This window comes from Falco naumanni, chromosome 1 (assembly GCF_017639655.2).
Source record: "Falco naumanni isolate bFalNau1 chromosome 1, bFalNau1.pat, whole genome shotgun sequence".
Taxonomy (NCBI): domain Eukaryota; kingdom Metazoa; phylum Chordata; class Aves; order Falconiformes; family Falconidae; genus Falco; species Falco naumanni.
This window is the reverse complement of record NC_054054.1, coordinates 20,855,886-20,880,131: the sequence shown is the minus strand read 5'-3', so window position 1 is coordinate 20,880,131 and position 24,246 is coordinate 20,855,886. Positions and strand designations below refer to the sequence as shown.

General features: G+C 38.2%; 1 protein-coding gene across 4 annotated transcripts in view; it reads right to left on the bottom strand.

The window, feature by feature from the left end:
- SEC24D (SEC24 homolog D, COPII coat complex component) overlaps window positions 1-24,246 on the bottom strand; it is a 64,110-nt gene that overhangs the window by 26,931 nt on the left and 12,933 nt on the right. For all 4 annotated transcript variants that reach the window (XM_040584310.1, XM_040584328.1, XM_040584320.1 and 1 more), the window contains 6 exons: window positions 24,055-24,181; window positions 21,860-22,008; window positions 19,522-19,785; window positions 18,629-18,750; window positions 15,008-15,119; window positions 13,534-13,661 (listed from right to left, as the gene is read on the bottom strand). In XM_040584310.1, the coding sequence (XP_040440244.1) occupies window positions 13,534-13,661; window positions 15,008-15,119; window positions 18,629-18,750; window positions 19,522-19,785; window positions 21,860-22,008; window positions 24,055-24,181 (902 nt within the window). The remainder of the gene's footprint in view (window positions 1-13,533; window positions 13,662-15,007; window positions 15,120-18,628; window positions 18,751-19,521; window positions 19,786-21,859; window positions 22,009-24,054; window positions 24,182-24,246) is intronic.

The window sequence follows — 24,246 nt, the reverse complement described above, 5'->3', positions numbered from 1 at the left end:
AGATTTCAGATAGTGTTTAGACAAGGGCTATTTGTTTCAAAAAGAAGAGCACTCACACATTTGGACAGCCACAGATACATAACTCTTGATGACTTCCAATATGACAGTTCTTTAAAATTATACTCCATGATCAGCAGTACTACAGCAGATAAAATATTTTACACTTCTGATGTACAGCGAACACTAAACACTGTATTTGCATGGCTGATTAACAGAAACTGACACAAAACTGCCAACTACTCAACCCAGAGGGCTCATTAAACAGACAAGCTGTGCAGGGCAACAAATTCAGAAAGGCAGTGTTTCTAGACATTATTTACGCTTACATTGATGCAAGTGTAATTATTACAATATTAGTAAGACAATTTTAAGATATACTATACAATATAGCTTCCTAATGGGCAGACGAGAAGGCTGTTGGCCAAGTGTGGTACCACTGTCCTAAGTAAATCCTGTCTTTAATCAGTACAGTAAAGAGATGAGAAGAAACTCCTTCAGATAATCAAGGGAGATTTTTGAAATCTAACACTGGTGGTTTTGGAAAAAAATCTAGGTCATTAACCAAACTGTTTCCTAGGACTGCTGTAGGGGTTTGTTTTCTTTTATTATATCACCATAGATTGCTTTTGAGAAAGATTAACCAGCCTACAAATAATCCTTTGGTTTTGAGTTGCTTTACTGAGTCGCATTAAAACGTCAAGAAAGCATTTCTCTTTGTGATGTTCTTACTGTCTTTTATCAGAAGCCATCCCCTCCGAAGACAGAAATTATTTTGCCTATTCTTGGTTTTTAGATGTTGAACACTATCAGCCTCCTCAGCTGACGACTCAAGCTAATTTGGACTATCTCTCTGCAGGGTTCATAGCAAGTTCAAATATTTTCCGTAAGTCTTTTTTCATCTGTTTCCTTGTTTGTTTACATAACTGCAGCACGGCCGAAGCATCAACCACGTGACGCATTATCTCTTGGCTCTGTCCTGATTTTTACAGACCACGTAAAAACGCCAGCAGCATGTTCAAACCTTCTTGCCCAAAAACGTTCCAGACCTAGGCAGAAATGTTCACCTGCACACATGGCCATGCAAACAATACTGTGTGGCATGGTAGCTGAATTTCAAGTTGACACTGCAGATGGGCTATGATCCAGTATGTACTAAAATAAACAGAAAGTTAGACACTGATTTCAGTGGATCATACCTCAAGAATATCCTTTAAATCCTCACTCAGCATTCTGTTTTTTAGGAGAGTATTGCAATTAACTGAATCGAGCTAGCAGTGTGCAGAGTGCAAATATAGGCTATTCAAGAAGAAGGATTTTAAAAAGTTTGAGGATGGGGGGGAAATACACACAGTAATGATAAAATTTTGATGTAAAAAACCCAACTAAATAAGCTAGCTTACTTCTTTAGAACTTGTGTATCATACAGGTGACAGAAAAGGGTAGGGGAGAGGGGGAGGAGAAAGCACAAAAAGGAAAGTAGTCTACTATCCATGCTTAAGAGAGGCACCACAAATTCTCCTGGTCATGATCCCAGACCAGGAATACCAAGTGTTAACAAGTCAGCGCTCTCCAGCACTTCTCAGCTTTGTAGTGCTGACTGTTATTTGGATGTACGGACATGCTGTATCTCAAGTGAAGGTCAGCAGCCAGGATTAACTGATGATATAACAGGAGCGTGAAATTGGATAATCAAGAAACTGTGCTGAACAACAGACTTTTAAAATGTTAGCACTTTAAACCAATCGGATCTCAAGCAAGACCTGCCTCAGCCCAAACTATACTCAACCTAGTAAAAGTGTGAGCTGGTGCAGAGGCACATACACAAGAAGAGAACAAGGGAAGGGGTAAGAGACAGACAAAACCACTCTAGGACAGTGTCATCTTTGTCATGTCACTCCCCTCCCTGTTTCCCATTAGCACCCCTGAGGGAGATAGACACACGCTAAATCACATGAGAGGACTCAGGTTCGTGCCTGTACTAATCCACAGCTCCACTTCCCACACATCAGTATCACAGATGCTCCAGCATGGCAGTCCTTGCCCAAGATTTGTAGGCATGATTATCACACTAGCTGTAAAACCATTGAAAAATAAGACAGGCAAGTTTTAGGAAGCTTTTCTACAGAAATGGTAAGTAGTAATTACAAGGGAGAGTCTAGCTTTATTGATCACAGGAGTTTCTCAATAAAATTGTAAATTTGATATTCAGGGATTTGTTCTCTGCCTGGTCTGCCTGAAATTCATTCAGCACAGACCAAAATAAAAGATACTCATCAATATATTTTACAGAAGTAAACAGAACTGTTAAAAGACACCTCAATCAGGCACCGTTTTTATTTTTGGCAGATCACTGCAGGACAGCTCTAGAGCATTTTCAAAACAGCGGGCAGAACTATTTTACTATTATTATACTATTACTACTGATGACTTCTTGACAGGACCAGTCTCTTACATATGCTGTATTGTCACATCAATGTTAGTTTACCCTCAAACAGCATTTTTCAAGATGGCTAAATATATGATAAATCAAACACCTGAGTTTAAAACACAGGCCCAGCCTATAACATGTAAAGATAATGGGTAAATTAGCATATCAATTCTGTTTTAAAAGGCCAAAGACCATTTAATGCAAACACAGCTGTGACCATTTATAACATGCTCTAGAAAATCCTTACGATAGCTATTAAAAACCCACTCCAAATAGTACTTGTGGAACATGCAGCTCTAGGTTTAGGGAAAAAATATTTAAGTTTGTCAATAAATCTAAATGTAGCGTAATGATCTCTGATGCAACACTTCTCCTAGGTGAAATTCTGCATCAGAATAACATTATCAATGTTATTCAAGTCTTTGTAGCGAGAACAAAAAAGCCACCCAGTTCTGGATTTCAGGACCATTCTGGCCCACTGTGCGCTATCATCAACTTTAGAGGCCAAGTATGTGGGTTGGGTAGACAGGGGTGTGCAGGTGTGTGTATATAAAATTTTTCATCATTTGAGAGAAAAGCAATTATTGACTTAAGATCATGCATGAAAGTCTAATGAGTGGAGGGTTGCCTTCCTTCTTGAAAACCTGGAGCTGCTTCTCTTTTGTTAGAAGGCATTATTGTGACTTTTAAAACTGACTACTCATGTTTGCATTCTTGAGAAATTTCTAAAATAGAAACTTTCTTGCTCCTATTTTTGCTCATATAAACATATTAAAGAAAGAAACTTTAATGACAGAAAAAAGCACAGACAAGTACAAGAGGGTTTAATTGGAGGTGGATAAAATAGTTCTGTTTATCTGCAGGCCTTCTTGAACAATGTTTATTAGTAAACATTCCTCTAAGGCTAATTAATTTATCTCCATTGAAATCAGAAAGAACTGGGCATACTTTAAATGTCATGCTGCATTCACAAGCCAACTACGGCTAGCCAATTGCCACAGAAGTACTTAGAAACTATAATGAGAATTTTTGTTACGTGAACAAAAGGAGCACTGAATAACCTCACCTCTGAAGCAAGTATATCTGGGATGAATTTAATACCCTTTTTAAACGTCATGTCCTTTCTACAATGTTAATTTTGAAGGTCAAGCTGTTATTTTAAAAATGCCACATCAGGTAGGAATGTTCATACTCTGTATCTCTCCTCCATGAATACTTTCACAACTATCATAGCTGTGATGCTTCAAGCAGATTCTGGAACCTCCAAACATTAATAATGTTTGTATGCAACTATCCTCCTCTCTTTTACTAATGCTGAGCTACAGCTGAATGTCACAAGTAAGGGGCTGTGCAAACTGACTTATGAGCTAAGCAGTCCTGTGAAGGGCACAGACCTGTTCTGTTTACTGCTCCTTTACTCTGAGGCTGAGGAGGTAATCTATGCCTCCATTTAGCAAGCATAGATTACCTAATTCTGGTTAAACACCATATGAAAAAGCAGCTCCCTCCACCTATTTCTCGTCCTCCAAGAAGAAAAGCTTCCCTTCCCACAGAACCAATGAAGGGACATTCTGTAAAAGCAGGCTACAGAACAGCATTAGAGCCTGATATGATTAGGCCCCACATGTAACCTGGTACATTTGCCTGATACAAAAAAGCCAAGACCAAACGACCCAACCACAACCTTCTGCCAACATCAGCTTCCTATACAACTTTACAAAACTTTTTTTCAATGTAGTTACACACTTTACATGGTTGCATCCAAACTACAGTACTGCATTAATATGCACAAATAAGTAAAACACATATGAACTGAAAATGCAATAACAACTTCAGTTTAAAAAGCAAACCACTTACTTTTCCTCCTGAACTTCCTAAATACCAGTGCATTCTGACTCTCTCAAGTTTCCAAGGTAGCTGAGCAACATCTCTGACAGCTTAAGGTTAGAGCTTGCAGACTCTCACAATGTTTAATTTACTGCTGTTGCTATGATCAACTTTGGCCAGTGCGTACGGGAGACAAACACCATTTCAAGACAGCAATGTGCCACCCGCAGGGGAAAACGCATGTGCAAAATGGTAGATGCTATTCAAGCAGCTGTGTTGAGTTACAGAGGTATCTAGTGATAGCCAAAATACTTTTTTTACTTGAGTTTCATTTTTCTTGGCAAAACAATTCATCAATATTGTTGGCCAGCTAATTAAGTGGATATGAATGTTACTTTTTATCTCCCTTCAATAGTTACTGTTTTTCTTATACTATTACCATTCTGAAGAACAAACACAGTCTCCAGCAGAAACCAATTACAACATCTTTATAAAAGCATTTTCCCCGTCTAAATTTCATATTTGTAAAAAATTAATCAGGAACTCTGATTACAATATGAATAAGGTTTATAATAATGGCAAATTTTCAAGTCACTGTCCCCATCTCTTTCAGGATTACCTCCTACCATAACTGGAATGGTGCATGGAACAGCGTACTACAGAAGTATTTTGAAAATACACTTTAAGAGTATTTTAAAATGTACACTAAAAGCAAAAAGACAGAAAAAACTAAATCAGGAAACTTACTTGAAATAAGAAAAGCTCTGCTTCCACAGACTTTTCTAAATCTGGCTCCGAAAGTTCATTTGAGTTACAGAGTGTAGTTACAGCCCAAAACGCTAACAAAAAACTTCTTCCTAGATGATGAAGTCTTGGGAAGCAATCCAATTCCAAATGCTTTACTACCAAATGCAGACTAGCACGGGGTATGCTCTGTAAAGGAAGCCTCATCAAATACAGGATTCACACACCTCTAAATTAGGCATTATGAAACCTAGCTTACAGGCACTGGTTCTCCACAGTGAAAAAAAGCTTTCTGGCTGAGGCATCTGGAGATGCCTAAGAGTTCTGGGTTCTCCATACCATGCATGGGAGAGTCAGGCACCACAGAGGAGCTATGCAAAAACCCTAGATATTAACCCAGTGCTAGTTTATTGAAAAAAAATCAAGTAAAATAGCACCAACAAAGCAACAAAATGTCAGATACTCCTCCTGCTCCATAGTCCAGGCAGACTCAGAACTATGAGACCAGTCTCACAGTTCTCTCCCAAATGAAGGCATTAATAAGAATGCTTTGGCACTTGTTTTATTTTAATGACTGGAAAATGGAAGTAGTAGTAGTGCTTAGGCTCATACCAGCATGGTATATAGCAATGAGTTCATGATACAGAGGTTTATGCTACTTAGACAGTCTCTATATGAATTGATTATTCCAAACAGCTTGACATTGGATTTGTTGTAAAAATACCAAGGCAGTCCTAAGAACAAGAAAGAATGGCTGGTAGCATGGCCCTATCCCTAAACTGACCCAGTTGTCATCTACAGTGTGTTACTGATGCACATGCTCTCTTTCTGATCCACTGACTTTCACATGCAGAAGTTTAAACAGAGGCAACAAACTCTTCTGTACAAACTGGCCAACAGCTTAGCGGTCAACCCCTGCCTTTCCTGGAGGATGTAAAAGCATTTCAGCATCACCAGTCTAAGTGTCTAACTATTAAGTTATATCACATGTGCAGGGCTTCTACTCTTACCATGTTTTAGAAAAATATGACATCTAGCACAGAGTACTTTGATAGTGTGCCCCAAAGACACTGACAAAAATCACTCTCTGCTGGAGCCTGGACAACCCAGAGATCAGTACTGTAAGCATGCAAAGCAATCTGTCCCACTTACAATTCCGAGATAGCAAAATATTATCTCCTCAAGAGCTGCTGGTTTTGCTGTGGAGTACTCATTTGAAAGGAGGAAGCTTTTGATACCTATACTGGAGAAAGGACCAGTAGTGTCAACAGGCATGAAGGCATTTTGAATAATCTAGATAAAGGGTCATATGAAGTATACTCAAAAGGAAAAGAGTCATTAAACTTTCAATAAACTCTGACATTTCATTTCCAGTAGCAATGAACACAAAGAGGAATCTCACCTCAGGTCCCAAGTACATATGGGGATTACAAAGTTACAAGCCAAGAAGGGTGAGACATTTCAAAACAGAGCATGGCAAAACCGTTGCCAATCTCTTTCAGAATGTTTTCTTCAGAAAATTTTCTTAAAACTCTCATCTTTTGATAGTTTGAAAAAACCTTGCTAGTATTATGGACATTTTTACTGTCTAACCATGCAGCTCCTGTGTAAAAAGACTCACAGTGTGAAATTGCTGAACTGTACATAAAACCAATTGCTTACATCAGCTTCAGCACCCAAAAGGAAAGGCGGCAGCAATACAAAAAGAAACTTTACAAAGAACCACTGAGTGACCCCAGAGCTACAGACCAGCAAGTCCTTTTGCTACAGAAAGCAAACTGGTAGATAGTACAATGCAGGAGAACATAAAAAGACAAAGAAATAAATAGGATATACAGAGGAAGAGCTGATGTGGCTCTTGTCGAGGTATGTCATGACATGTAGCTCTATTGAATTTTGTCAAGAGTCAGACCTCATGCAGATAAGCACGACCTATCTGATATAATGTATTCCTCTTGAAAAAAGTCTTTTGATAGAATCCCTTATCAAAAGCTCTTAAATTAGCTAAGCTCTCAAGCAATATGGGGGAAGGGCCTCCTGTGAATAAGTAACTAGATGAAAGGCAGAAATCAAAGGGTAAAATAAAAATGATGGCTTTTTAGAGTGGGTAGATGTTACCAGCAAGCACCTCAAGGATCTGTTTCTGCAGTCTGTGCTTTTCAACCAATCCCTAACAGAAGGGAGCAGTCAGTAAGATGTTTACTTGGAATTGTTTTGTACTGCCTGCAAACTAAGCATTCCTCACTCTCCTCAAAGCAAAGCTCTGCATGAGCACATGACCACTAATAAACACATGGGTCTATAAAACCATGCTTCAAACTAAAGCTACTGCCTGCTTGCACTTTTTACTAGCTACAGACAGCAGAACCTGAGCCCTCACTGAGCCCAGGGCAGGCTGCAGGAGTGTGGTGATTTCCCTAATTCTTCATATTTATTTAACATTTAAATGACTTATTTAAAACCCAAAGGAGTAGACTTGGAGTCTAAAAGAAAATCTGCACTTTGGTACTTGAGTTTGTTCTTGAAACAAAAAAAATATTTAGAGCATTGCATCACATGCTAGATCTTCACCTCAGTTTTTAGCTTCTGCTAACCTTAAAAATCTACCTAGGAAATCATCCCTGTATCATCCCTGTATAAACCATGGCTTTCCAAACAGCTCAACTGCACTGGTCACCATCAAAGTTCACTGTTCTGAAAAGGTTAAATGGCTTTTAGTTCATGAACACCAGTCTTTCTGAGAAGTAATTCCAGTCCAGTTTTATCTTTTAACTAGTTAATTAACTGAGGAAAAAAAATGGAAAGTGAAGTATTAAATTCTCAGTAACTAATATTTCTTAACAAAAATAAAATAGGAAAGAACATGGTAGAGAATGCCAACACAAAACTACTGAGCAAAGAAGAAGGTAATTTAGATGTAAGTACAGATAATTATTTGGAGTTGTTTATTTTTGGTTTTACAACATGAAATACTGTTTTAACTACCTTTTGTTACCAAGTATTAAATGTTAAATTAAGATCACATGGTTTATTCAAGCTCTGGAAACATTCATACATCTCCAAAACAAATTCATGTATGTCTTGGTCTATGATGATAACTGTGAGAGCTAGTTTATTTTTATAGACTGTTGCTAAAGCACTGCTGGACTAAAAATAAGTTACATCAAACACTGATACTGTATTCTCAATCTATAACAAACAAATACTTTCCATAGATCATCCAAGTCAGGACAGTGAAAATGAACCGCTATTTTTGAGAAATAATAAATAAAAAATTGGTAAAGATAAGATTCAGAAATGTCTAGAGCTGTTAAGACACTGGGTGTGTGTAGGGGAAGTAAGGCACAAATGTTTTAACAGCCTTTATTTCGAATGGGATCTAGTACACACATAATGTTCACTAGTTTTATTGTTTTCTAGATTGGCTTTAGCTTTTTTGTAGTTATCTTTGAGAGACTGTATGTGGTCGGTGGATTTTGCCCCTCTAACTTTCAACTTGAGAGCTTTTCTGAATAAATCCATTTCACTTGCTCTGCTCTTCTGAAGCTCAGTGCCTGTATGCCAAGCATAGCTAACTTAGCCGCTTTTGAAATACCAAACACAACCCTACAACAATCTCTACTAAATGGTCTCTACTTAGTTAAATTCGCTCTCACTTGCAATTTAACATTACTGAAGTACAGCCTCCTTTTTAAATTTTTCTACAATGTGTCCAGTTTTACTATTTAAAATTTGATAACCACTTCTCTAGAATGTTTTAATTGTGCAGTTTTACCAGGTTACATGTGAGCACCCACAATCATGCATCTCAGCTGCATTAGAACTTTCTTACTCTTTTGACTACACATTGTTATGGAGTTGAACTTTCCTCTCTTGATGTGAAGACAGATATTGAAGTATAGGTGTATTTTTATGCCTTGCTTTGTATTCACTTACATTGGCCTTGTGTCTTCTCAACTCAGAATTTTTACCAGACTTTTAGATGCTATTGAACTTCTCAGACACGGTCGTATTCCACTGGGTCTCAACTGCCTGGGGAGTTTTTAACAGGCTATAAAGCAACAGAATCTTCATCTTTTCATTTCATAACATTTCTCTAATTCTGAATTTGTTCTTTCTCACTGCAGGAGCAAACCCTGTTTATTTTGGGGTCGTTCCTCCCCCAAACAGATTAAACTTCTTCAAAGCATGCATGAGATATTTTGATTTAGCACCCTTATCTAGCACTGTGATGATTTTACTTTGCATTCTTATTTTCTCCCATAGGGATAATATGTATGCCATTCTTTACTGGAAATTGAGATATCTGTTGTACATGTCTTCAAAAGATGCCCCTGATCAAGTTTGCATACTTCGCAGCTCCTGACAGCTTTTTCCCAGACCCTAGCTATAAAAAAATTCTTATTCACTTTGTACACTAACATTCTGACTTCATTTTTAGAGATGGGAGACTAGTCCCTGTGTGTAGACACTCTTCTTTCCGCAAAAGAACCCACAGGGACAATCTTAATTTTGATCTTAAATTTGCCTTTCAGACACGATGAAATCCTGAATTCTCTTTTCCCAGGTTGGACCTCCAAACTGGAAGATCGTTTCTGAGAAAGCTACTGCTTTAGATCACTGGATCTAAACCTTCTATTTGAAGGCTCCCAGGATCTTTTATCTCTATCTCCCCATGTTCTTAGTGAAAGGAAACAAATCCTCAAAGCTCAGTTTCCAGTTGACTACTGTTTCTATGAACGCAACTGACAGCTATTTTTTTTTTTTAAAATTCATTACAAGTATTAATTCCAAACCTTCAAGGAGTGTTCCAGGCTCCATCAGCCAGAGCACTGTTGATTCTTTATAGTAAAATGTGAAATGAGAGAGACATGAAAAAATATCTAATTTGCAGAACAAAATGCTGCTAACCTGCAGAAGCTACAGTAAACTCCAAAGAGAATTTCTCATAGGATCTCCTTGTCAAAAAGTAACAGGAAAAAACGCTTTTGACAGCAAAGTGATGGCTATCATGTTCATCAAGCACATGTCTCTGCCAACACCAGGGCACCCATTACTTTTTCCTACTCCGTCTTATGCAGTTGCTTTAGCTGAAGAATCACTCAGACATTCCTTCCCACTGTCTGAACTGCCAAGAACAGCCCAACACTTTGCTCTGATGGTCGAAGTGTAAGCTCAGCAAGAGACACTAATCAGAGCGCACAACCCTCCAACTGGTACCGACATGTACCACCATTTGTAAGTCGTTTACCAAAATGGTGAATGCGTTCAATTAAAGAAGAAAATAAGGTCTGTACAATTATGCTTTCCCTCTCATACATCTAATTCTACCAGTGTCAGCAGACTTAGCTATTTCACTGCTTTTTCCTAATTTTTTGCTGCAGCTGATTACACAGTGTCAAAGCATGGACAGGAGAAAATATGATCTGCAGTTCTCTTCATATCATTTAGGACACCTAGACAGAACGTAATGTTTCATCAATGCAAAAGCAATCCTTCTCAATGAATAAAAATCCACACTCAGGATTGGCTTCCAGAAAGGAAAACCAAACCATCTGAAGACTGCACTGAACTGTCATATTATTTGGAAATGGGAGCAAGGTAAGGTTTTTCCTCTGTTTCTAACTCTCTTAGTACCATAATAGAGTACCATAATGGCATAGAAAAAAAAATTATATGACAAAAGACTACTGAAAATGCAAATGTATTTTATATACTATCCTAAATTCACCCTCAACTAGTAAGTGATGATCAAAGCAAAATGCCAATTATTTAAAAAACTCTTAAGTCTATTAGTCACTTGAGTGACCCTGATACCCAAAGCTTTTTAAATATGGCTTTACTAACACAGAAAGGCATGGTCTATGTAATACACATCAAAATGTATCACATATTCTGTGTAGATTTGTTGAAGCCCTTTCAGTTCAAGTGAGATAGGTCAGTTAGGTGGCTGCTCCTAATCGTTATTACTGCTGCACAAACCACTTGCAGACATTTCACATCCATGGTCCACTAAACCCTTGTAGCCACTGCTTTTCTTCCTCCTCCTCTTAAAAGAAGCAGAACTGAAGTTCTTTGGGTGCTAACACCGAGTATACTAGAAATGGCAGAAACAGAGGTACATCTGCAGCTGAAGCTGCAACAAAGTAGAATTAAAGTTTTCACCAAAAGGCTAGAAGAAAAAAAATCATTATTTTAAAGAGTTAATATGTACAACATGCTGCTTATCAAATGATAAAGAGATGAGACAGATTCCCACTTTGTACTGAGCCCTGTAACATGTGATGAGCATCACTTGTAGGCATTGTTAAAAGGCACTAAGATAGGGAAGATATTCTGAAGTGAGGAACATTCTGTGCCTTGCAGTCACTAGTTCCAGGCAGAATGTACCATACTAGGAAATTCAGAAACACAAATAAGCCCCTGAATGTATTTTACCTCTGTAAAAAGCTCGGTTCTTTCAAATTAAGTGGGTTTTCAGAATTAAAGTAGTTATAAATCCCATATAGAAGACCATTTTTATTAGAAGAGCTTAAGAGCAAGATCTTATTTTGGCAGCGGCAGTGAAGACAAAGGGCACAGTCAAGCCTTGGAAAAACTGCCTCAGTTAAGGCTGCCCAGTGCTTCCTACTGTAACACCATCTCTCCAGTTCTTATAAATTTACCAAGCTATAATTGTTCACATTAAAATTTTCCACACTGGACTGCTGCCAATTTTGAGAGACATTTTTCAGAGGTTTTTTTAGCCTCTTCCAAGAAAAAGGCTAGGGGAAAATACATTGCTTTTTACAGATTAATGAATTCCACTGACCTTTCCAGCAGCTTGAGAGCACTAACACTTCAGAACGGGTGGGTCACTGAGTACATCTTCCTGCCAACCCTGGGAAAACCTCCTGAACTTGGCCAAGTACAAGTGTTTGTACATCCTGCTAATTTATGTATGCAGAAGAGATTTAGATTTTAGCAACTCATTGATCACCCTATCCAAACACCATGCGGGAGACAGGAAAGCCCTGCATGGGGGACATAAATGACTACAGGCTGACTGAAAGTGAAAGATGCACAAATGAAGCACCAACATGAAAGCAGAATCGGTTAAGTGCTGCCTGGGCACAAAAACTGGGATAAAGGGTAGTGAAGAGTAAAGGTTGGCTGGTAAAGTGAATGGCTGCAAAAGCAACAGCAGGAGTTTCATCTAGAAAAAATGCCGGGGGGTGGGGCAACAAGCCAAGTCTGCACATTCCCTTCAAGAACTGGAAAGAAACCCAAAGTTGTTGTCTAGCAGACAAATGCTGACACACAGTATCTGCAGATCCGTAAGTAATACATCCTATTTCCCTGTGGACCAGAAAGAAGATAACTACATACTACCCTGCTAAAATAATACTCTTAATTCAAACTACAGAGGACTGTTGCATTGGAATTTATCCATCCTGATAAAGAACAACATCTGTTTTTTCCAACATATTTTAAAAAAAAAAACCTAAGAATTTACAAGTAATAAAACAAAAGTTAAAGAAAAATCAAAGACCACAAAACCAAGCGCTGAAAGTCTGTGTAATTTTAATTAGACCTTTCTGTGCATGCATTTTATGAGACATTTTTGAAAACACAATCACATGCTACAACTTTCATGAAATCCCTGTTTTTTTCCCAGCAAACAGTGCTCTGACAGTACATTAGTGCAGTGCATGAAAAGGAAATGCATTCTGCAGACCTTTGTTGCAGAATTTAGAAGCTGTGCGATGGAGAAGGCAGAAGCTAAAGAACAAGAAAGATGATCCCACAGATGATGCAGCTAAATGCTGCACTTAAAAACTGGTTTTACCTCTGCTGCTGCTAAAATCCTTTCAGGATGCCAGGAAATCTGGCTAACTGTTTTAAGACCACAGGATACAGCCAACCTGCACAAATACTTTGCAGAAGAACGAGGGGTATGTTTGGAATATGAAGGGCTATTAGAGATAGTAACGTGAGAAAAGGAACTGACTAGGTTAGTGCTTCCAAATGAGTGCCAAAAATGGGTGGTTCCATTTGTCTTCTTTCTATGACTAAGCTCACTGAAGTAGAAAATACCATTATCTTCTCAGCCTGTTGTGAAATTAAATTATTTTATAAATAACTAAATGGAAAGATGTCATTCTTTGAATGTAACCATCCACGTCTTAAAATGAACTTGATACAGTGTGTGGTCATCTTTTTTTAATGTCTTTGCCCATGCCTATGGAGTTCCAGCAGAGCAAGCAACCAACAAAGCTAGCATGAACCAGAGGCAGTTGGGGGAACACAACAGGAACCTAGTGGTTCAGATTAGAAAAGCTACAAGCGTGACAACTGTGAAAACAAAGACTTTTATCCCTTCAAGTTGCATTGTGAACCAAGTGCATCTCATCGTTTTCTGCCATCTCTCTAGTGCCTTACTTCCTCACAGTCAGAGGTAAAACACCCTCAACCCCAACCCAATCAGAGAAGAACAAGTCTGTAATATTTAGGAGACAAAAACCACGTAGGACTAATATTCAGTTAGTCCTTACCTCATTTGGTGGTACAATAGCAAAAGGCTGGATGACAGCTGCCAGTGGAATGCGAGCCTGTTTGGCCATATCTGAAGACGATGGGAAGCAGTAGGTAGTACATCGGATATAACGAGGGCTGGCATGGCCTGCAACACCCAACATAGTGTACAGAATGAAAGGCTGTGAAAAGATACGCGCCTGTCCCAAACACAAACCAGAAAAATCAAAACAACAACACAAAGCAACAAGTGCATATGCAGAGTTAAATATATGCTTTTTTTCCCCCCCACGCAAGCTCCTGCCCTTTTCTCCTCTTTGTATGTCAGCCCATTGCCCCTCCCGGTAGATAAACCTTTTCTTGCTGTTTGAGTTTTAAGCACAGATTTAAACATATCACGGAAAACCCCACAATCAGAAAAAACGCCACACAGTAAGAATCTCAACAGAGATTAGTTTGAAACATATCATATCTAAAATCTTAGAAGAAAATAATATGGATGAAATCCCCAGTGGAAATGTCAGCACTGGACATAAAGAAATGCTGCAGACTGATACCTACTGTTAAGACTGCTCTAATGAGCAAGCTCCGGTTCAGAAAAAAGTGTATCTATGTTAACATCACCATGCTCATTTATCTTGTAAAATATAGTGTGCTAAAATCACCACACCACTTCTGGTTGCACACTTAGCTCAATTCCCTCAATGGGAAACTGTACTGTGCACTGCAGATGAGAGCACTGAAAGCCAACAGGACTTCAGAAACTGGCTTCCTTATGCTCCTTTTTTAATTATCAAGCTACTCCGTTTCTTGAAAGGAATGTGTTCGTCAGAACTGCATTACCCCATTCTCAGATAATGCCAAAAAGCCTTGACGTGTTTGTACATTTTAAGCAGTTTCTCCAAGCAGTGATAAATTAACGTTGGACTAAATGACACCCATCAGTCTAACTTGTACTAAAATATCAAGTCTGCTGTCAAAAGCAGCACATGGAATATTGTACTTCCAGGCTCTAGGCATAAGCAAAGGCAGATACACTGGCCCAAGGAAAAAATAGTCAACTAGATTGCTTGAATGCTGCCCCTACCAGTTAGACAGAATTTTCTAAAATATGTATTTTAATACTTAACAGTGGTAGTCTCATTGCTGCTTGTACTTTCCATCTTCTAAAATTTCAGAAGAACCCCAAAAGGATTTTCAACTTACAATTTTTCAAGGTTTTAAATTTCAAGTTAAAAAGAAAAGTTCTCTCAACTAATCATATTATTTTAAAGATCTGGAAGAATAGAGGAGGTATTAACCCAAGATATAAGAATTCAACTCCCACTAGTCACCCACCCCTACTTTTTTTCTTTAAAGGAAGTTTCCTATTTCGTGTCTAATTTAGAGTAAGGAGCATCATTTTCTGATGAGAAATCTGAGAATTTAGTCTTTTTTTATTGTAAATTACATTTCATGTAGAAAGACTACCAAATTAGTAAGAAGGACAGTTACCTTGGTCTTGTATTATGCAGTCTGTGGTGACAAGAGGCGGAACCTGTCCTCTTGTGTTTGTAGCATAGATCTGCCCTCCCCTAGAAGCCTTATCATTTTCAATTACTTGAATCTGATGAATAAGAAGCAAGAAGGGTATGAGAAAAGTAACCCATGCATTCAGTTACATTCATAAACAGTTACACCAACATCTACACCAAGTAACACTAGAGACATTGTCTTAGACACGAGGTGCTACAAACCTATCACAATACAGGCTTCCAGGACATTTAACAAGAAAATTATACACACAGCCGAGCAGTATGATTTAGTTACAGCCGCAGTTGCCTGTTGGAACTCAGGAGTAACACTGCATGCTGGGGTGGATAAGACCTATATTCAGTGAACAAATGAGTAAGTACGACGACTGCTAGGAGGACAGACCTTCTCAAGAGAAGCTAGCCAGCAAATTGAGGAGAGCGATGATGTAAATAAGTCCTCATTACTGAATCTGGTCTTCCATTCTCCCACACCAAACTGAAGTGCAAGGTGCATCACCTTACTTGGATGCCATATATACCTGGTTATATTTTGAATGACCCTAGTCATGCCAGCTGCTGTTCTTCATAAATGAATGTACAGGTAATTGCAACGGTGGAAGGGGTTAGTCCCCATTCCTCTTGAATAGGCTCCATGCACAGGTTAAGAAATAAACAATAATCTACATAGTAGATCATCTTCCTAGCTGAGCTGTATTTCAGCACTGTCATTTAGAAAGCAGCAATTTAGAACTCCTGAGAAAAGCCTTTTTGGCCATTAGGTAGTATTTCAACACGGGAGCTGAGGGGTTTTGTTCCCTAGGTCAGACTACCATGTTGTGAGCTTCCTCCTAGAAAGAAAGGAGAGCAATCACAGATATTATTAAAATGCAGCAGCTCTGATCATGTACAGATTTACTTTGGTCGAAGCTTAGTTTGTAGCAATGTATAATGTAATCTCATGAAGCGCTCATGAAACTGGCTTTACTACTGAACAAATTCCTTTCCCATACACCTCCTCCACTGTTGCTTCTGCACAGTTCCTCACCCCTGTTAAAGTCTGATACTTTTCAGGATATACCTGAAGATATATAAAGCTGTATTTTGTTCCACACCATAAACAGGATCACTGAGATGATACCATTATTCCTCCTCTTCCCTCAAAGAAGCTATCTTTTCGGCAATCTGGTTTAGAGTGTAGCCGAACAGCTGTGAGAGGCAATAGGAATGAGACAGGGAATTTCTGAAACTGGCTTTGCCACTGCTGTTGGTATCCCATGGAATTGTATCTTTCCACTGTACGTGAATTTCTAATAATAGCTAGGGAAGTTCAGAAGCCTCTGTTGGAAAGCAAACAGAGAAGAAAAACAAAATTAATTGCATAGAGTCTATTGATCATTGTCCAAGAGGTATTTCTTAACACACTGGAAATAATCTGGGGCCTGTAATTTTTTTTTTCCCAGTAAAGTTATTGTATTGCAATTTAAATATACAGTACATTCCTCAGAGAGCTTGTTATATCTTCTGCTTGATTACTTTTCCCTGCCTCCTTGGACTGTATACTTATTGCTAACTCTTGCATTAGAAGATAAAAGGTTTTGCTCTAAAAAGGTCCACTGGCTGAAGAAAGCAAACCACTTTCAGACTTAGCTCTGCAAAGGATCAATGCACCATGGTATTCCACAGTTAACTGACCTAAATACATCATTATTCTTGGAAATAATTGTTGACAAAGCCCAGATGCTAGTTTTCATAGATGTTGTCAGAGCACATATCAACCTCTAACATATGTAAGAAAAATATAAATCAACAATGGCTACAGATAAGAAGTAAATTTAACTGGCAACACTACTGTAATTATATAATGTAAATAAGAGAAATATACATGGTCATACTTATTCCTCATTCTGAATTAGCTTTTTGCCCTTTACAGACTTTGACCCAGATTATGTTTCTTTTAAACATGTAATTTTGATCCTCTCTGTGCTGCTTAAACAAACCTTTTAACCTATTTTAACATCGCTGCCATAGTCAAGGCTGTTTATTCTATGTGCATAATTGAAACAAGACATCAGACCATGCTTTCATGCCAAACTGCCTTCTCTCCCTCCCCCCGCCCTTTTTTTTTAATTAGACAAGACCATTTTATCCTTATGTCGAAAGCACCATACTGAAACACTAGAAATGACTGACCTATTAAGACCATTTGTTAATTGGAAACACTCACTTTAGTTTTTTTATGCAATGATTTTCAGTTACATTTAACTTGAAAATTGCCTTTAATAGAGGTAATTGCAGTTATTACATTAAGCTCAGTGATTATCAGCAAACATTTTTCCAAAATTATGGGGATTTTACATCTAAACTATGGCTGGATAAAACAAATAATCTTGTCCAGAACAATAGAAGAATATCCCAGTTTAAGGAAGGAGGGCTGCTCCCTACTAGACAGTGTCAGGCTTTGAGACAAACACTTTTATCTCATCTTGGTGGAACACAAATTCTTTCCGGTACAGCAGTACTGCTTCAGCAGAGAAAGATTCCTTCACCCAGACTAGCTTATGGTGTGGTGGCTAATACACTTTTTTTTGAAGCAGAAAGTTCTAAGTCAAGTTGCAGGACACAGCTTGCTTCAAAATCCTGACTCTCCAAGGAACTTTTGACCTGTCCAGACAATTGTCTGAACCAGTATAAGTGTGTGCATCAGAATGTGTTTTCCCCATGAGTTCAGCACATTTTCTCCTTTTATTTAAATCAGCTGTTTCTAATAAAGAAATTAAATGCAGCCTGCATCTGACTAGCTATTCTTTGGGTAACAACTAGCCTACTTTATTTAAGAAAGATGGACACAATCATAACCTTGTTTTCTCCTTCTCTAACACCATCCTAAGAAGAAGAAACACTGTCCCACCAGTGCATGTTCCAACAGCTAAGCTTCTTCAACCTGTATGAAACTTCAGCAATAAGTATATTCCAAGGCACTGAAATCTTTACAAAGCTGCAGCAACTGGAAGGATGCTCAGGCAAATAATTCTAGTTGCCTGCAAAACTCCTGAAATCAAATGGTGAGATGGCTTTTGAGCACAGGACTTCTTAGCGTTTCCAGGATTGCAGTTTTAAAGTTCACATACCTGTATTCTGCACAAATGCTATTTCAAGTGTTTACCTGTTACCAAATTTAAGCCTTCAAACTTGCCAGCATGAAAAGGAAAGGCGATTAGCTGCAGTGAATGCAAGTAATCTTTCAGTAATGCTCACTGTCATACTAAGAATCCTATTGCAAATTTCTATTAAAGTATTTGGTATTATGGGTATGTCCCATGTTAGATAAAGTGATAAAGCTTCTTCCATACTAAAAAACACATTATGCACTGATTTACCCAAAACTGACAGTACAGCTTACAAAACAGCATGTAATTAAGAAATGGCAAAAATTGGAATGTATCTTGTGAACCAAGCCATGTAAGTGCTGTTCGATGTTACAAAAAAACCCTAAAAACACCCCACCAACTAAAATAAATACGTTATTATTATCACTGTCATTCCGTTACCTTAAATATGGCAGAAATTTACTTTTATAAAAAATTAGTGCGACATTACTCACTGGGCTTGGAATAGAGTCAGGATCGAGCTTCTTCTGAGGTGGACCTGGGAGCTGTGCTGGACCCCCAGGAAAGGCACCAGGATAAGACAGCTGAGATCCTGCCATCTGAGGACCATAGTTTGCTGCAGAGTTACAAGTGATAATTCATTTAAACTATTTAAATTATGTTTTAACATCATTAACACAATTTTAAACTTTTACCATAAAACTCACTGTTACTCAGCTAAACGCAATTTCTCCTTCCCTTCTGTTTTCTGCAAGAAATGGATTACTTTGGCTCAGTGCAAGACTAGGCGTGACAACTTTGGCTCCAAAGTTTTCAGGTACATGCCAAGTAGGATGGTTAGTAGAGATTACCACAGTTACTCAAACCAGGCCATTATATTAGTGAGAATCTCTCCCCTAACATCAGTCAATGCAAACTGGGCTAGTTAGCTGGCTTTTTAAGTTGTCAAAATAACTCTTTTACTCACCTATGACAGGTTAAATAATTGTGTTCAGTTACAATTCTTTATTGCTATAGTAAAGTAATTTTGAAAGCTGCTTATGATAGACAGTACTGTAAGATGGAGAGCAACCTATACCTTTACAGAGTATAAGAAAAACTCCTTTCTGTACCGTACTGCACCTTTACCTATTACTAACCAAATAATTTTGTTCCTGATCTGAGTTAATCTCCTTTTCCTTGTTCCAGTCTCAGAGTGCTAAACTTTTGAGGAAAAGCATAGCCTGCCTTGAATGTACTGACAATGCATATCTTTCCATTCTACAAAAAGAGGATTCAACGTTCATTCTTCCAAGTCAGCAGAACATCAGCTGAGAATAGCTGCAGTTCCACCAGTGATTCCCCATGCATGTTTTGTTTTTAATTGCTAACAAACATCCTTCCTTACCTTGCTGCGGATGATATCCAGGCCCTGAAGGCTGACCTGAAAGCTGTGGCAAGTTAGGATTTGGAGGGACAGGTCCAGGGATCCCATCTTGTCTGGCCATAGGAGGCAACGATGGTTGAGCACAAAGGCCACTATTTGCTGGTGGAGGAACTTGTGATCCAGATGGTAAAGTGACTTGCTGCTGTGTCGGTGGTGGTGGTTGTGGACCCTGAAAAGATGCCGGATGCCCAGAAGACACGCGAGAGCTTGGAGTAGTGCCAGGACCTGTGTAAGAAACTATGTCAGCTGAGTCAAAAACAAACACCTACCAACTCTGCGCGGAAGGTGTTTTATTTTTGCTCAATACATTTACAACCTATAACCAGTACTGTATCCCATACCAACCATGCTGCATTATGAGGATTCTGAATGCCTGTTCAACATAACATATCTGACCTCACAGTTTAAGTCTGAACTGATTCAGACACTCAATATTATTTCTTTTGACTCTATTTTCAATAAAAGCCTGCAGCTGGGGTGGATGGGAAAAGAGAAAGGGAAGCAGCGTTTGACAATTCTTGATTAAATACACATAAATCACTATTTGCTTTTGTAATAATGTTTAATTTCATAACCTGAAACAACATTCTTTTTGCTTAATAATCAATTTCTTTTACATGGCATATTTTTGTTAGTCTGCTATTTGCATTTCACCATGACAGGTCTGATGGAAGATAAATCCACTCATTTTATCTGGTTTACAACCATCTTCTGGTTTTGATGTTAAAAGATGAAACACGTGGGAATTATTTTGTACACACTGGTGAGGAAGAGTTTGTTGTTTATAAGATCCAGATTCCAATAAGAATCAAAAGGAACCTGGAAACAGTTTTTTTTGAGACTTAAAACCTGTAAATACTTACTATTTTACAAAACCTCCATCTTTTTAGTCAAACTTCTCCCCAAAGATCTATGGCAAAATAATTTTCAAGAATGCTAAAAAAATAATCAAAATCAGGTTTGGAGCAAAAAGACCAATGTGCTACTATACAAATACCGAAATGCATCTTCTGTCAGACATGTTAACTGAAAAGAAAATGTCACATGCAAAACACAAGCTCAGGTTCTTGGCTGTTACAAACATCACTCTGGCAGTTTTATAAGCTGTAATTTTCAGCACTCTGTCAAGGTACATCAACTTAGCTAAGGAAAAAGAATAAAACCCATCATGGAGGCAGAATTGTAATGTAACTGTTTTACATGGTCGGAAGGGTATCTCGGACTTCTAGCACTAAACACAACAAGCAAGAACATTGTATTTTACACAATTACTGCTGAAGGCAATATAATGAAGGCAGGAAGCAAAAAAAATCTTTGCTCTAAATAATATGAATTGATAAATTTGAAGTGCTCTAGAGGTGCTAGGCCACACTTCATAATAGAAGTGTATAAAAAGTATTTTTAAAAGTATAAAAAGGTCTGAGCTAATTGTACGCTTGCAGATCAGTACACAAGGCTGAATTCAAGTCTAAATTAATTTTTCTAAGGGGAAGAAGGTAAAAATTTTGACAAGCAATTGTACAGAAGGTCAGACCCATGGTAGGTTTCACTTAAGTCACACCAGCAACTCATAAAGCCAGGACAGCAACAGTGATATCAGTGCAGCCTGAACTGATACCTTACATCATATCTTACAAAGAGATCAACCATCAAAGTGATCCTCATGAAAAAAAAATTATTCTCCAAAACACACTGCCCTCAGCAAAACAAGATCTTAACTAAATTCCACTCTTTTTACAAGAAATGGTACATTTCACCAGGAAATACTCAGGAAAAGCTAGTACAGCCAAACAGAAAACTAGTGGTGGGAAGTAATTTGCATAGAAGAATCACATGATCACATCTTTACTTCACAGCTCAGGTTTGAGATGTTTTAAGCTCAAAATAAATGCAAATAAATTTAGATTAAAAACTAAACTATAAGATTTGGTCAAAAAAAAGAGTAAGATAGTTTAAAAACAGAGAAAAACTCCAAAAAGCTGAGAAAAATGAAACTTTGTCTGCATATTATTGCTCATGCCTTGGCTGTTACTGACAGGATCACCAAGTAGTTTGAGAAACAACTGGTGAGATTAGCTGACTTTTATAGAAGTTTCATTCATTGATTCAGAATTAATCCAAGAATATTGGTTTAAGGAATAGGATAAGACTAAAGAAAAAAATCTAAGATAAGCAAATGACAGCGGTCAAAGATTTCATTTCCTATTTATACAGAAGTTCAGTAAGTTTCTAATTATCACAGTCTTAATAGCTTTAAGTCAATTTTAGGAAGTCAATCAGGTCGGATAAAACTGATTACCATAGCTATTTATCTGCATGCTGTTGAGCTGGTTAGCAAGCTGTGTCGTAGATGAAGTGGATGCACTATCTGGGTAGGCTGGTTGTGACTGATGACCGTAGGGAGGATAGGAAGGTCCTGTATTGCTTGGAGGTGGAAGGCCTTGAAACCTAAGGCGAAAAATTAGCAAAGTTATGAAAAAAACCCAATCATCACCCCATCTAGAAGATCTCATACCTTCTCAAGGGTGGTGCTGAAACAATTAATTAGGACAGCCAAACTCTTAAAGAGCGTTTGCTCATATTCTGCTCAGAAAATAGTCATGAAGCACAAAAGAGATTGCACACTTGTTAAAAAAAAAAAAAGACAGTACATGTTTGTTTGCATACTTGTTAGAATCAAAGAAGAGCAAGTATGTGATGGCAAAGGGAGAGTACTAGCAACTATACAAAAGCTTGAGGATTAAGAAACACAAGGTTCTGAACATATTGCATCACTCCATCCCCTCTCCATGCTTATAAAGGAAGATTCCCTACCAGGGATGAGTGAAGAGGTTTAAGAGAAAAATCTGTGAAGAGAAGAAAATAAAGTGAGAAACTGTTAAAGAGTTTCCTGTAGTAGAGGAAAAAAGAAGATGCCGATAGGGAAAAACTGCTTCATGATTACCAGATACAGAAAAACATGAATGCAAGAAAACAAACTAAATAAAAGAAAGTGGTAACACACGTGGCTTATAAAGATACTTTCTACAAGACTATTTCACTCTGGAAAAATGAGATCTCCCAGAGATCTACACTGATTTTCCTATGACCAGTTCTAAAACCGAGGAGGGGCCTAGCTACTTCAAGAGAAACAGAATAACACTTTCCTTGAATCATTCACGTGGAAATGTCCTGGTCTAGAATAGCAGCTCTCAGCAATTTGGAAATAAAACAAGTTCAGGTGAAAAACAGTAGACGTGCACCTGTAAAGGCAATGACTGGAAGCTAGGAAAGGGAATTAGTATTTTGCTGGGTTGGTCATGTCAACTCAATTCTCTTCACCTTGTTTCTTCTTCTTCAGGACAACCACCACTTCTCCCCATGCATTAGTACATTGTCTTTTACAATTGATCATCAGTCTCTTTGGGTCCTCCTTTATACACTGATAACACACAGCCCATAACAGGCTTCCCTATTTTGATGCCTAATAAAACATATGCATGGCTTTATTTGAAGACAAATAACTGTACAACAACTAAAAAGCACAGAGGCAGATTAGGACTTCAACCAACTAAACCAAGAACATTATTAAACAGTGTCAGGTTCAATAAAACCAAAATAGCTACAGGTACACAAACTGATTTCGTCACTCCTGGGAGGCAAGCAAAATAGTTAACATTTGACAGAATTAAATAAAAGAGCTAAGCATATTTACCCACTTCCTACAACCTGCAATACAACCACTGTGTAATAAAGCTTGGCTATCCCCTCGTATGATCATTTTTCCAAGATTTCTCTTTACAGCTTCCACCTGTCCCTGTTTCCTCCCTTCCGTACTCCTGTCTCCACTTCTTCCTGTAAGCTCTGGAGGCAGGACAACAGCACTTCAGACTGACTATGAACAGTTTATCCCAGACCTAAGCAAAAGGGTAGCAGTCATCCATCTGAGACAGTACAACAAAGCTGCGTTATAAAATGTCTTTAAAGTACCCTATGGAGCCTTGGCTGTAATCCCACAGTGAAGCAAACACATCCTGACAAGGCCTGGGGAGTTGGGAGAACTACAGATACAGAGACATGGACCAGCTTCTAGTCAGAACCCACTGGCAATTACTGATTTTTAAATAACAACTTCTGGGTACCTCACAACGAAGGAGAATTAAGACATGAGAAAGTGAAGAGAAAAAATGTAACTTTTATATTAAACGGCACTTATAACACCTTGCTGCTGCTTTGAAGCAATGGATCTAAGCCCAAGAAGAATAAATAAAAATAAAACAACGCATGATAAAGACCTGACTTGCTGTAAAATAGAACTTAATCAGATTACAGATCACACTGTATGATCTGGCAGTTTAACACAGTGAACTGAACTAGAAGATCTGGTTCAGAATTGGAATAAGTCAGAACTGCTGAAGATAAAAGAGATGCCATACTTAAATATCAGTGAAGCAGCTGAAGAGAGGTAACAGAGATCAAATAGCTTAGATCTCACGTATAATTCTTGAAAGTCACCTATGTGGCTGTTGCCCTGGTGTACTGGGCCCATTTTGGAAGTTGGTCTGGCTGAACTGATGTGTACCAGGCGGTGGAGGCCCAACAGGAGCTGAAGATCCAAAAGGCACAGTTGATTTTGACACACCTGCAAAAGAAGAGGTACGTTTATGTAAGAACTCTGTAAGAAGGAAAAAGATCGCCAAAAAATAC